Raw genomic sequence first — 15,141 nt, 5'->3', positions numbered from 1 at the left:
TTATTTCTCCTTCACTTATGAAACTTAGTTTGGCTGGATATGAAATTCTGGGTTTAAAATTCTTTTCTTTAGGAACATTGAATATTGGCCCCCACTCTCTTCTGGCTTGTAGAGTTTCTGCCGAGAGATCTGCTGTTAGTCTGATGGGCTTCCCTTTGTGGGTAACCCAACCTTTCTCTCTGGCTGCCCTTAAGATTTTTTCCTTCATTTCAACTTTGGTGAATCTGGCAATTATGTGACTTGGAGTTGCTCTTCTTGAGGAGTATCTTTGTGGCATTCTCTGTATTTCCTGGATTTGAATGTTGGCCTGCCCTACTAGGTTGGGGAAGTTCTCCTGGATGATATCCTGAAGAGTGTTTTCCAACTTGGTTCCATTTTCCCCCTCACTTTCAGGCACCCCAATCAGACGTAGATTTGGTCTTTTTACATAATCCCATACTTCTTGCACGCTGCGTTCATTTCTTTTTCTTCTTTTTTCTTTAGATTTCTCTTCTCACTTCATTTCATTCATTTGATCCTCAATCGCTGATACTCTTTCTTCCAGCTGATCGAGTCAGTTACTGAAGCTTGTGTATTTGTTACGTATTTCTCGTGTCATGGTTTTCATCTCTGTCAGTTCGTTTATGGCCTTCTCTGCATTAATTATTCTGGTTATCAATTCTTCCACTCTTTTTTCAAGATTTTTCGTTTCTTTGCGCTGGGTACGTAATTCCTCCTTTAGCTCTGAGAAGTTTGATGGACTGGAGGCTTCTTCTCTCATCTCGTCAAAGTCATTCTCCGTCCAGCTTTGATCCGTTGCTGGTGATGAGCTGCGCTCCTTTACCGGGGGAGATGCACTCTTATTTTTTGAATTTCCAGCTTTTCTGCCCTGCTTTTTCCCCATCTTTGTGGTTTTATCTGCCTCTGGTCTTTGATGATGGTGACGTACTGATGGGGTTTTGGTGTAGGTGTCCTTCCTGTTTGATAGTTTTCCTTCTATCAGTCAGGACCCTCAGCTGTAGGTCTGTTGGAGATTGCTTGAGGTCCACTCCAGACCCTGTTTGCCTGGGTATCAGCAGCAGAGGCTGCAGAAGATAGATTATTGCTGAACAGCAAGTGTACCTGTCTGATTCTTGCTTTGGAAGCTTCCTCTCAGGGGTGTACTCCACCGTGTGAGGTGTGGGGTGTCGGTCTGCCCCTAGTAGGGGATGTCTCCCAGTTAGGCTACTCAGGGGTCAGGGACCCACTTCAGCAGGCAGTCTGTCAGTTCTCAGATCTCAACCTCCATGTTGGGAGATCCACTGCTCTCTTCAAAGCTGTCAGACAGAGTCTTTTGCGTCTGCTTTTTGTTGTTGTTGTTGTTGTTTAGCTGTGCCCTGTCCCCAGAGGTGGAGTCTACAGAGACAGGCAGGTTTCCTTGAGCTGCTGTGAGCTCCACCCAGTTCGAGCTTCCCAGCGGCTTTGTTTGCCTACTTAAGCCTCAGCAATGGCGGGCGCCCCTCCCCCAGCCTCGCTGCTGCCTTGCCGGTAGATCGCAGACTGCTGTGCTAGCTATGAGGGAGGCTCCGTGGGCGTGGGACCCTCCCGGCCAGGTGTGGGATATGGTCTCCTGGTGTGCCCATTTGCTAAGATCCTTGGTAAAGTGCAGTATTGGGGTGGGAGTTACCTGATTTTCCAGGTGTTGTGTGTCTCAGTTCCCCTGGCTAGGAAAAGGGATTCCCTTCCCCCTTGCGCTTCCCAGGTGAGGCGATGCCTTGCCCTGCTTCAACTCTCGCTGGACGGGCTGCAGCAGCTGACCAGCACCAATTGTCCCGCACTCCCTAGTGAGATGAACCCAGTACCTCAGTTGAAAATGCACAAATCACCTGTCTTCTGTGTTGCTCGTGCTGGGAGTTGGAGACTGGAGCTGTTCCTATTCAGCCATCTTCTGTAGTTAATTATTTAAATGTATCTTTTACCCAGTCTAAACCAATACATGAGAGGGAAGATGTTTTATTTACCTTTGAATCCTCCTCATGTCTAACATAGGGTATTGAATACAGACAATAAATATTTGTGGAGTGACTGAATAATGCTTTTATCTCACCTTGGATTTTTGCCTCCTAATGGTAAATTTATATTTTATTTATTAAATAACAAATGTAAATGTTAAAGAACTGCCATACTACATTACAGCCATATGTTATAGCAATCTTTGAATGAACCCAGAGAGAGTAAATAAGGTAATTTCAATATATAAATGATAAAAATATATTTATCATTTATCATTTATATATCATATTAAGGAATATGACAACATAGCTTAGCTGCTATAGTAATCCTTCATGTACACATTAAACAATTTATGCACAAATACCTACTATGGGCTGAGAATTACAGTGGGGAATAAGGATAATTAAGTAGAATGTTTCTCAAAAGCTTATAGAACTATCAGAGATTTCTCAAATAAATATATATTTCACATGTATTTTAAAATGTAAAATTATTTTTAAATAGTTTTGAAATATGACATAATAAAATGGGCTCATTTCTCCTTTTCATTGAAAGGTTATATTTTACTTTGATATAAACGTATTCTTTTTATTATAGTTTAACAGCAAAATCAAAACAAATAAGATAAATGTATATCTACCAACAAAGAACAATATAAAAATAGATAAAGCTTAATTTTAAATTAAGGAATATGGTATAACATGTAAGTTCAGAATAATATTTTTAAGTCTTAATCTTTTGTTATATTAAAAAATAAATGTGCATCAAAATGTGTAGAATATGCAGAAAAATTAGAAAATTCTGTTATATTAAAACAGTAAATAAAGTCCACTGGATTCACAAAATGTAGATATTAAAGTTTGTATATTCTTAACTCATTTTATGTAACTATATGAGTATATTATACATGACATACTAGTTTGTAATCTTTTTTCATTAAAATTTATTTTTCAAATTTCCTATAAATATTCAATAACATAATTGTAATGGTCACATGGAATTCCATCTTCTTTATGAATCATAATTTATTTCACTATTCCCCTATTGCTGGACATTTGCATTGTTTCAACATTTCTTTTCACTACAGTGCTGTAATTACCATCCTTGTAAATAAATCCATATGCATTATTTTCTTATGATTATTATACACACCTCACTAAATTCTAAAATAATATACTGATTATAATTTAATAGCTTCTTGATGACTCAATATCATCTCCATCAAAACAAAGCATATTTCTTTCAGTTTAATGTGGAAATGTTTGCTCTAGAGTTAGAATGAAATCCTGATTGTACCATTCAGTAGCTGCATGACTGCAAGCATGTTACTCAGCCTCTTAGGAAATAATATCTCCCTCTGTAAAATGAGCTTGATAATAGCTTCTATCATATAGATTATGAAGATAACATGAGAAATATACATAAAATGTATAGCTCTGAGTCTTTTAAGTGTATAAAGTGAATAAGCATTAACTTTACATTAATTATATAATTTTGTCATCATAGCAATTATGTCCATCAGGGATTTCCAGAGGAAAGATCCAATAGGCTATATAGAGATATACATAAAGAAACTGACTCTGAAGGACTAACTCATGCCATTGCAAAGACCAAGAAGTCCCACAGTCTGCCATCTGTACTCTAGTGTCCCAGAGAAGCTGATGGTCCAAACCCTAAGGTCTGAAAACTAGGTGAGCCAATGGTATAAGTCCCAGGCTGAGTCTATAGTACTAGGATCTTGGGGGTTGATGGTGTAAGTTCTGGTTCAAGTCCAAAAGTCCAGGAATCCAGAGCACTGATGTCCAAGACAGGAGAAGATGAATGTCCTAGCTCAAGTAGATACAGGAAATTTGCCCCTCCTCCACCTTTTTTTTCTATTTAAATCCTCAGCAGATTAGATGATGACCACCTGTATCAAAGAGGGAAATCTTTACCTAGCCTACTGATTTAAATGCTAACCTCATCCAGAAACACCTTCACGCAGAAATAACATTACCAGCCATCTGGGCATCCATAAGCCCAGTCAAGTTGACACACAAAATTAACCTTCACAACAATTACAGTAGATACAAGGAACTGTGGAGCTGTCCAACCCTGTTTACCCCTTGCTCAAAAAACTCTAGTCGTAATTTATTTCAGTTTCAAAATATTATATAGATTTATTTTATAACTATTAAATATTACTTCAAGATTTCTCTATGTGTATATTTTATACTGCCAGATGTACTCATTCTCTTTTCCTAGGCATTATACTTAATTGCTTCCATTATATCAACTAACATGCAATCTCTATTGTTTTACTTTATGCCTTGTTTCTTGACAGTTACATTTCCCCACACTCCTAAGAATATTCTAAGAGTTCTACAGCCATGGTAACAAGTTAAAACTTGAACTTGTTTTGAACCTATTTAACTAATCCATTATATTTCTATAATCACAGTGATAAGAAACTCTCAGAATTGGTTTTAAATATCAACCAGTGACAGCTAAACTTAGTAAACACACTTCTGAAAGCCAATCAGTCAGTGAGAGTTCCTGCTTTTCAAAGTTGACCACTGAACAAAAGTCTTATTCTAGTAACACATTTCTGAAAGCCAATCAGCAACTCAGTCTTTCCTGTGTAACCACACTCAGCAAACAGTGTCATTTTACTTCCACTGCTAAAAGCCACTAATCACTGACCTATATGCTTTCTATATTAGTTATCTACTGTTGTGTAACAAATTGCCCCATGCCGGGTGCTATGGCTCACGCCTGTAATCCCAGCACTTTGGGAGGCTGAGGCGGGCGGATCACAAGGTCAGGAGATCGAGACCATCCTGGCTAACACGGTGAAACCCTGTCTCTACTAAAAATACAAAAAATTAGCCGGGCGTGGTGGCAGACGCCTGTAGTCCCAGCTGCTGGGGAGGCTGAGGCAGGAGAATGGCGTGAACCTGGGAGCGGAACTTGCAGTGAGCGGAGATCACGCACTGCACTCCAGCCTGGGCGGCACAGCCAGACTCCGTCTCAAAAAAAAAAAAAGAAAACCAAATTGCCCCAAAACTAGAAGCATAAGACAACAAAAATTTATCTCATACCATTTCTGAGAGTTAGGAATCTGGGTAGCTTTACTAGGTGGTTCAGGCTCAGGGTCTCTCATGAGACTGCCTTCAACCTCTCACTAGAGCTGCAGTCATCTGAAGGATTGACTGGAGGCTCCATTTCCACATTGTATTACTCACATAGAACTCAGTGCCTAATTTGTGTAGGCAGAAAGTCTCAGTTCATCACTGCATACACCTCTCTAAGAGCTGCTGCAGTATCCTCGTGACATGGCACCTAGCTTTCCTCAGAGCAACTTACCCAAGGGTGAGCAAGGAAGAAGCCAGACTCTCTTTTATGATCTGGACTCAGAAGTGAAGTACCTGCTATATTCTATTGGTAACACCTGATACACTATGAGAGGAAAATACACACAAGCATGAACCAAGAACCACATCTGTGGAGCCATCTTAGAGACTGGCTACCACTCTTCCTGAAAACCCTATATAAGATCAACTGCCTGCTTTGCTCAGAGATCATGCTTAACCAGTATAATGCCCCATTATTTAAATATATAGTAAATTCAGATTTATGGGTTTTATTTCAGATATTGAGTGTTAGTGTCATCCTTTTTTTAATTTCTAGATGTTCTTCCTCGATTTTTTGAAGTTTCTCATTTGGAAGTATTCCATTTGACCCAGGAACCAACAACAGTGCTCACTGCGCCTACTTCAACCAAAACTCTGATAGTGCTTTGTATCTGCTAGAATGTGAACACTTCTATGGCAGGTATTAAGCCTAAGTTATTTCTCAATCTTTATTGCCAAGTATACAGTAGACACTCAGTTAATATTTGTTAAATAAATAGATGCAGAAATCATAACGAAATATTAATCTTCCAAATTTTACCTCACAAAGTTAAGCAATATTGAGTGGTAGATTGTTGTAAATGTACAACTCATATTTTCTTTATCTAATAGACCTGGTGCCATCTTAATATTTTCTTACTCAAATGTTTCCAACATGCTTGGTGAAGCTGGGTTCGGGAGGTAGGAGACACATCTCTGATTTTATCATTGAAGTTTAAGGAAAAATGGAATTCACATAGAACACAACCATTTCATTAAATGAGAAAGACCTAATTCATCACCCTAATACATATTTTATAACTTGAACATAGTCAAAAACTTTAGCCAGATACAATATGGCAATCATTTTTATCTTACTGTTGGATGATTCATGTAAGTGTAGCAAGTGTTGAAAGTTTGAACCAACTCAACCATGTAAACATAAAACATTTCTTCAATCAACAATTATAATTACCATGAAAACACATTCATATCCATTTGCCACTACCAAAGAAAACCAAAAAGGACATTAGAGAACGTGACATTGGAGGCTGATGGCAGTGTATAGTAGATAAAATACGGGATGAATGGGGATATACCCAAACAACTTTTCAAGTCCTATTTGGTATAAAATATATTTTTCAGTGACTATATTATTCATCTCAAGCAAGCAGATACTCTATAGGCAAAGCATGACATTGACCTAAACATAGTGCATTTAAACTTACCCAAATTAGAATAGGCCATTTCCTATACTTGAGCAGATATAAATGATATAAAATATATAGAGCTCCTTTCAAATGAGAATGTAAGTTTTTTACAGTAATTAATCCTACAGAACACCTCAAAGAATAGGCTCAAAATTAAGCTTAGTTTTTGACAAGAGTAATGAATGTCTATATTCTAAATAAGCAAAGGAAAATCAGGACAAGTCAGGATAGCAAATTTAAGAAGGCAAAATAAATTATATACACATCAAATAGTTACAAGAAAATATGACAAAAAGTTAGATTAAAAAATACGGGCAGAAATCCAAGTAAATGCTGGGATGTGTATTTTTAAAAGTCTTTAAAAAGTGCAAAAATATAAGCAGAACTAGTAGTAGCTAAGATTACATTCACAATAAGTCAAACATGTATTGGATTATCATGTTGTATTCTGAGCTTCATCCCTTAAAATAAATGAGAAAATTGGAAAAATGTTCAGAGAGAAGTGCCAAAAGGGATCAAGGATTAGAAGGAGGGATTCTGAAGAATACATTAAATAGCCCATTTTAGAAAATAGAGAGTCATAATAATCTATGCATAACCTTTATTTTGTTGTTAGTGAATAAGTTTCAACTGCAATAAAGGATATATAAGAAAGTCTTATGTTACAAAGTAGAAAATTCTTAAAGAAGATCACCAAAAATCAGCCTTGACTGTCAAGGATGATTGTCTAATTGCTGGAATCTTTAAAGCTAAGATAGATTCTAATTTAGCAAATGTATATCAAGTCTAGACTAAAGGCAGTGAAGCAAATTAAATTACATAAAAAATACCTTGTACTTTTTTAATGGGGAAAAAAACAGTAATTAGGCCAAGAAATCAGGTTCCAGTATTATGTAATTTAAATAACCATGTATTCTAAGGGTAAGTAAAGTGTATTATATGAAGTGCTGGAAATGATATGAAAAAGAAGTAGCAGAACTATAGGTCATTGATATTACTCAGCATCTGAACTAATGAGAAACTTGACAGTAATACAATAATACGATTTCAGTTAAAATGGACCATTGGTTTAGGAAAGTGATTTGATCATTCATTTGTATTCCCTAAATGATTTTCTTGAAAGATAATAGCTAATCCACCCCTTCAAGGTATCTCCATTAGAATTCCAAGAATTATAGGCCTAAAATGCTCCTTAATATAATCTATAGCTTCAAGGTTAAAAATTTATCAAAGTCACAAAAGCTTAACAAAGGAGAGAAACAAGTTGAGCATATTTGTGATAGTCCAGAGGGTTGCGGAGCTTGAGGACAGACAGTGCTTAAGAAAAAAGACAACCAAAAGTCAGGAAACAACAGGTGCTGGAGAGGATGTGGAGAAATAGGAACACTTTTACACTGTTGGTGGGATTGTAAACTAGTTCAACCATTATGGAAAACAGTATGGCGATTCCTCAAGGATCTAGAACTAGATGTACCATATGACCCAGCCATCCCATTACTGGGTATATACCCAAAGGATTATAAATTATGCTGCTATAAAGACACATGCACACATATGTTTATTGCAGCACTATTCACAATAGCAAAGACTTGGAATCAACCCAAATGTCCATCAGTGACAGATTGGATTAAGAAAATGTGGCACATATACACCATGGAATACTATGCAGCCATCAAAAAGGATGAGTTTGTGTCCTTTGTAGGGACATGGATGCAGCTGGAATCCATCATTCTTAGCAAACTATCACAAGAACAGAAAACCAAACACCGCATGTTCTCACTCATAGGTGGGAACTGAACAATGAGATCACTTGGACTCAGGAAGGGGAACATCACACACTGGGGCCTATCATGGGGAGGGGGGAGGGGGGAGGGATTGCATTGGGAGTTATACCTGATGTAAATGACGAGTTGATGGGTGCAGCACACCAACATGGCACAAGTATACATATGTAACAAACCTGCACGTTATGCACATGTACCCTACAACTTAAAGTATAATAATAATAAATAAATTAAAAAAAAAAAAAGACAACCGAAGATATGTTAAAAGACTAACTTTCCAAAATAGCCTTTCTAAAACTAAGTGTGACAAGCCATATATTCCTGGAAAAAAATTAAAGACCTGTTTTTTACTTGGTCTAAGATTATAAAATTATAATCTAGAGGAAATTCTTTGTGCCTATTAAGCAAGTTGAAATTATGACTTATGCAGCATTCCAGTTACGATCAAGCCACTATTCTAGGAAATATGGGATATAAAAATATGGTTGTACCAGGTATTTTTAGAGAATGTATGGTCCTCATACTAGGTACTTTGTTAGCAACTCATGCCATTTATGGAGCATTCGTAACTCTATTTAATCATTGGTTCTTGCTGTTGGTAGATCTCTGAATTTACAGAGTAAAATCAATAAACAGGAGTACCTACATTGTAGAGTATTAATGTTGGAACACATAATAAATTCCCAAAGCTATCTTCCCTAAAATGTTTATAGTTAAGGAGTTACTCAGTTTTAGGAAGCACTTCTGTAATAGACTAATCTTTTTCAAGGCAAATGTTGCAAATCTCTTGTCAGTCAATTCAATAACAATGTAATTCAAAAAGATTCAAGGCTCTGGTCACTTACCCATAGAAAAAGAAAAAAAATCAGCAAAAAGCTTAGAAGACAGAGTTTGAAAATAACAACACAATGCCACTTGCATATTTCCTTTTAATTTGTTTTATTTTAACAAAGTGTTTGCAAATAGACTGTAAACAGCAAACACAAATAGGTATAGGTCACCTTCTGATAATTTCAGGTGGAAAATTACAGAGAAAATAAATAGCAGTCAGGTTCTTAATTCATTTTATTAAACCCAAAACTTTCAACTTAAGTTACTCTTTTTCATAATTTTATTTTCTTTTCTTTCTCTCTTCTTCCTCTAGGCTATTACAGAACTGAGCCCTTAAATATGCCTTTGTATGCATCAGTCCAATGATATTGCACTGAATTTGTGACTCTCTTTAAATAAGTTTTAAAATGCAAGTTTTAAAGCTTCAAGAGAAAACATCTTTTAAAAGTACTACCAAAATAAAAACTTCCCTACCTTGGTTCTTTAATATTTATGTTTTTAACTTGCTTTTTATAGATTTATTGAGGCATAAAATATATACAATAAACTACATAAAGTGTAATATTCAATAACTTTTTACTTTGTACATCCATGAAATGATAACCACAATCAAGATGACAAACATTTCCATCACTCTCAAATTTTTTAACCCATCACCTCTCACTTCTACTTCCAATCTTCATTCTCAGGTAGCCACAGATTTGTTTCTACTCAGTTTGCATTTTCTAGTATTTTACATAAATGGAATCATATAGTATGTGCTCTTTATTGTCTGGCCTCTTTCACTCGCACACTTATTTTGAGATTCAGCCATGTTGTTAGTGTATCAAAGGTATCCAGGTTTTTTCTTTTATATTGCTGAGTATTCTACATAGATATATCACAATATGCTTATCCATCCATCTGTAGGTAGTTATTTGAGTTGTTTCTATTAGTTTGAGTGTTTTATTAAAATGTTTTATGAATATTCATATACAAGTTTTTGAATAGACATATATTTTCTCTTCTTTGGGATAAATATGTAGAAGTGTAATGCCTGGTTGTATGGCAGGTGTATGTTTAACTTTTTTTAAAAATTGGCCAGGTGCAGTAGCTCATGCTTGTAATCCCAGCACTTTAGGAGGCAGAAGTGGGCAGATCACTTGAGGTCAGGAGTTCAAGACCAGCCTTGCCAACATGGTAAAACCCCGTCTCTACTACTAAAAATATATATATATATATATATATATATAAATATATATATATATAAATATATATATATATAAAAATAAATAAATAAATAAATAAATAAATATATATATATATATATATATATGAATTAGCTGGTTGCGGTGGTGGGCACCTGTAATCCCAGGTTCTTGGGAGGTTGAGACACAAGAATCACTTGAACCTGGGAGAGAGAGGGTGCAGTGAGCCAAGATTGTGCCACCGCACTCCAGTCTGGGCTATAAACTGAGATTCTCTCTAAAAAAAAAAAAAAAAGAAAGAAAAGAAAAATAAAATAGATAAATAAATGCCAAAATATTTTGCAAACTGTATTTACCATTTTATATTTGTAGTAGCATGATATTAGTGTTCTGGTTGCTGCACATCCCTGCTGACACTTGATATGACCAGTCTTCTTAACTTTAGCCATTTTCGTAGATGTATAGTGATATCTCACTGTGGTTTAATTCACATTTCCCTATGGCTAATGATGGTACACATCTTCTTATGAACTTTTTGGCCATTTATATAAATGATTCTCTTTTAATTTTGTGTTTATTTTAAAACATTTTACTTATAGTAAACTTCATTCCTTTTGGTTTATGATTCTATGGGTTTTGACTTATTTAAAATCATGTCATCACTATCATAATCAAGATACAGAATGGTTCCATCACCCTAAAAACTCCCTCATGCTGCCTCTTTGTAGTAAAACACTACCATCAAATTTAAACCCTGGTAATCACAGGCCTGAACTTTGTTACTATAGGTTTGCTTTTTCCAAAGTGCCACTTAAATGGAATCATACCATAGCCCTGGATTCTGGCTTCTTTCACTTAATATGATACATCTGAAATTCATCCATGTTGTGTGTATCAATAGTTCACTCCTCCATTTTTACTGCTGAACCAAATTTTTATGGATGAACCAAATTTTGTTTATTCACTCACCAGTTGAAGAACAGTTGTGTTGTTTCCAGCTTTTGGCGACTTTGAAAAATGCTGATTATATATATATATGTATGTATGTGTATATATATATGTATGTATACACACATACGTTACATATATAATATATTGTATATATTTCCTATTTATATATATTACAAGTATGTGTGTTTTGTGTAAGTAAATGCTTTCAATTACCTATTCCTAGGTAATTGCCTAGGAATAGAATGGCTAGGCTTTATGACTAGAATATATTTCATTTATGAGAAAGTATCAAAATATTTTCAAAATAGCTGTATTATTTTGCATTTCCATCAGTAATGTGTGAATGTTTGAGGTGTTCCACCTCCTTGTTTGGTATCATTAGATTAAAAAAATTACTTTAGCCTTTCTAATAAGTGAGTAGTAGTATTTCACTGTAGTTTAAATTTGCATTTCCGTGATGACTAATGATGCTGATCATCTTTTCATGTGCTCATTTGCTATCTATATATCTTTTTTCACTATTCGGTTTTGCAAAACTGCAAAGTTAATTTATAGAAAAATAGTCTTTTCAACAAATATTGTTGGAAAGTTTGTGATATCAAAGTATTAAAAAAAGAACTTCAATTTATATCTTGAACTACATACAAAAATTAACCCCAAATCAACCACACACTGAAATATAAACCTAAAACTATAAAATTTATAGAAGAAAACCTTGTTGCTACAATCCAGGCCAACACTTCTTGGATATGGCAGCAAAAGCATGCAATAAAGAAACACAGTAGTAAATTGTACTTTATCAAAAGTGAAAACTTCTGCTCTTCCAGAGATACTATTAAAAGACAGAAAAGAAGAACTACAGACTGGAAGAAAATATTCACAAAGCATATAAAGGTTAACTTATTTGTATTCAGAATATGTAAAAGATTCTCAAAACTTAATAAATAATAATATGAAAATGATCAAAAGTTTTGAATAGACACTTCAACAAAGATATACAAATAATAAATACATGAAAAGATGCCAAATAACATTGTTTACTAGAGAAATGCAAATTTAAACCACAAAGAGCTACCAACATACATCTATTAGATTGGCTAAAATTAGAAAGGCTGATTGTACCAAGTGTTGATACAGCTGTGGAATAAATGCAACTCTTATATCTCTGCTGTGGGTGAGTAATACGAAATGTTATAATGACTGGAAAACAAGTTAGCCAAGAGAAATGCAAGCACATGTCTAAACACAGTCCTGAACAAGAATGTTCATAGCAGCTTTACTTGTAGTAATGCAAAAGTGAAAACAACCCAAATTTCCATCAACTAGTGAGTAGACAGGCACAATATAGTTCCACTATTCTAGTGGAGGTACAAAAGCACAAAACAGTCCCTTTTTAAATTGCAGGCATAGTATCTAAGAAGTAAAGAGAACATTCTATAGGATCTATGTATCATCCCACATCATCTATGTGATGAATATAGTTATATATATTATAAGATATCACTTATTTATAATAAAAAATAAGGCTCAATATCTTACCTATATGTTTATAACCTTCTTCCCCATTTACTATGGGTCTCAACCAAGTTGACTTGAGTAGTGTACTGTTAGGCACGTGTGCACCTTCAGGAGGATAGAGTGTAAATAACATTTCAATTGCTTTGGACTTTTTTATTAGTTCAGAATATTTTTCTTTGCCATCTATAAAGAAAAGAGAAAATATATAAAATTTGAGACATTTTACAGAGTGTCATACTTGCTTCTTTTAAGGGATGCAAATTAAAAACTATTTAACAATTTGGGTACAACAGGTCACACTGAAAACATGTTTTTTTTAGTCAAAGTTACTTTACCAAAAATCTTCTTGTTCAGTTAATTCCAAAAACTAAAGAGTAAGGGCTTTACTAATATCATCTTAAACCACTATCAGCTTAAAGCAGTATTGTTAAAGCTGTGAAAAAAATTAAGATATCCAATGAACAGCATTCACATTATACATTCTATAGTATAACCATAGATTCTTACTCTTAACTTCTGTTAAACAATGGAATCAGATTAATCTGACAAAAATGTTGAGTAAATATAGAGTTCCATATATTGGAACTACTAAAGGAATTAATATTCCTAGGTGAAGGTTTTTAAGAAAATATAAAATGCATATTGCTGTGACTGAATTATTTTTATCTGGCAAACATTTGTATAGCACATATTATGTGCAAAGAATTATTCCTAGTGCTTTAAAATATTAACATATTTAATTTTCATAACATACCTATAAGGTAAGTCCTATTATTATTTCCTTTTACATGTAGAAATTGAGACCCAGAGAAGTTAAATAACTTGCCTAAATTTTACAATCTATAAATGATGCAAGTAGGCTTCAGATACCTAAGGAAGCTCTTATTTGCAAATGAATCTTTGTCAACTGAACATGGCCTGTATTAACTACTAGCTGAGAAAACTGGAATTAAACAATAATTTAAATTATATAGTGAAAAATCTCTGGTATGCCCATTGGACCTCCAGTTTGTAATTCTAGTTTTTGGTTGATAAGCCAGGGTCCTAAAATTCAACAAAGCAGTCTCGTGAGGACTTAAAGTGACTCTGCCTAGAAACATTTTAAAGAAGAGACACTAATGTAAATCTCCACTTAAAACTCGATTACATATATTTCCTTCCTTTCCTCTTAGTCTTCTTTATTTTGTTACATGTCATATTTTCTGATAAAGTGAATATAAGGCCATATGACATGATTTGATGGCGAACAGTGTGCTAGGTATCCACCTATTGCCTCACAAATCCAAATCCATCCTTCACTGTCCTGCTTGGGAGGTTAGAACGCTTCTTCCTTGCAATACGGTATGATTTTAAGTATAAAACAAATTGGGCAATGGAGAGAACTGGACAATGAATGGGTTCTTTCTGGATCTGGTGGGTCTCTTAGCAGGCACCTGCAACTTCTCCGGCATCTCAGAGGGCACTCCGCTCCTCCCACCACTGGGCACTTCCTAGAGAGTTCCACCAGCGCAGCACCTTCCTATGAATGGCTTCCCATTGAGTTCCACAATGTGACATCACCTTACAGACAGTTTGCCACAGATCTCCAGAATGGCTTCTCCATGAGTGTCACTAGAATGCCAGCTCAGTGTAGTCCCCCATTCACTGACTCCCCATGGGTGGCCTTTGTAAAAATTTGTCTTTCTTCAGGTGCTCTGCCTCAGACCAAGTGGTCCCTATATCTCCTCTTGTCAATTAGAGTTCTTTTACCCCTTAGTAGAAAACCACATTTACTCCAATCTCTGTCGTAGTTAATAACTACTATATTAGACTTTTCCTGCTTAAATTACTATGCAGTTTCTATCTGCTAAGTGGACCCTAACTGATACAGACAGACCTGGGTCCTAATTCTTAATGGGCTTTGAAATATAGTCATGTGCTGCATAACAACATTTCAGTTAATGATGGACCAGATATAAAATGGAGCTTAAATGCCTAGTGAAGTCCTGGCTGTGGTGACATTGTAGCACAATGAATTACTCACATGTTTATGATGATGCTGGTGTAAACAATGTTACTACACTGCCAGTTATATTAATGTACAGAACATGCAACTATTTACAGTACATAATACGTGATAATAAATGGCTGTTAGTGGTTTCTGTATTTACCATACTATAATTTTTAACATTATGTTACGGTGTACTCCTTCTACTCAAGCCTGTAGTCCCAGCACTTTGGGAGGCCGAGACGGGCGGATCACGAGGTCAGGAGATCGAAACCATCCTGGCTAACATGGTGAAACCCCGTCTCTACTAAAAAATACAAAAAAATAGCC

General features: G+C 35.3%; 1 protein-coding gene across 4 annotated transcripts in view; it reads right to left on the bottom strand.

Annotated features, from left to right (window-relative positions):
- IQCM (IQ motif containing M) overlaps positions 1-15,141 on the bottom strand; it is a 496,764-nt gene that overhangs the window by 73,635 nt on the left and 407,988 nt on the right. For 3 of the 4 annotated variants that reach the window (XM_011710533.2, XM_011710534.2, XM_011710535.2), the window contains one exon: positions 12,846-13,007. In XM_011710533.2, coding sequence (XP_011708835.2) covers positions 12,846-13,007 — 162 coding nt within the window. Of the gene's footprint in view, positions 1-12,845; positions 13,008-15,141 lie in introns of those variants that run through there. The other variant, XM_071092653.1, reaches the window with a different exon arrangement.

This window comes from Macaca nemestrina, chromosome 3 (assembly GCF_043159975.1).
Source record: "Macaca nemestrina isolate mMacNem1 chromosome 3, mMacNem.hap1, whole genome shotgun sequence".
Classification (NCBI taxonomy): domain Eukaryota; kingdom Metazoa; phylum Chordata; class Mammalia; order Primates; family Cercopithecidae; genus Macaca; species Macaca nemestrina.
This window is presented reverse-complemented; position numbering and strand designations above follow the sequence as displayed.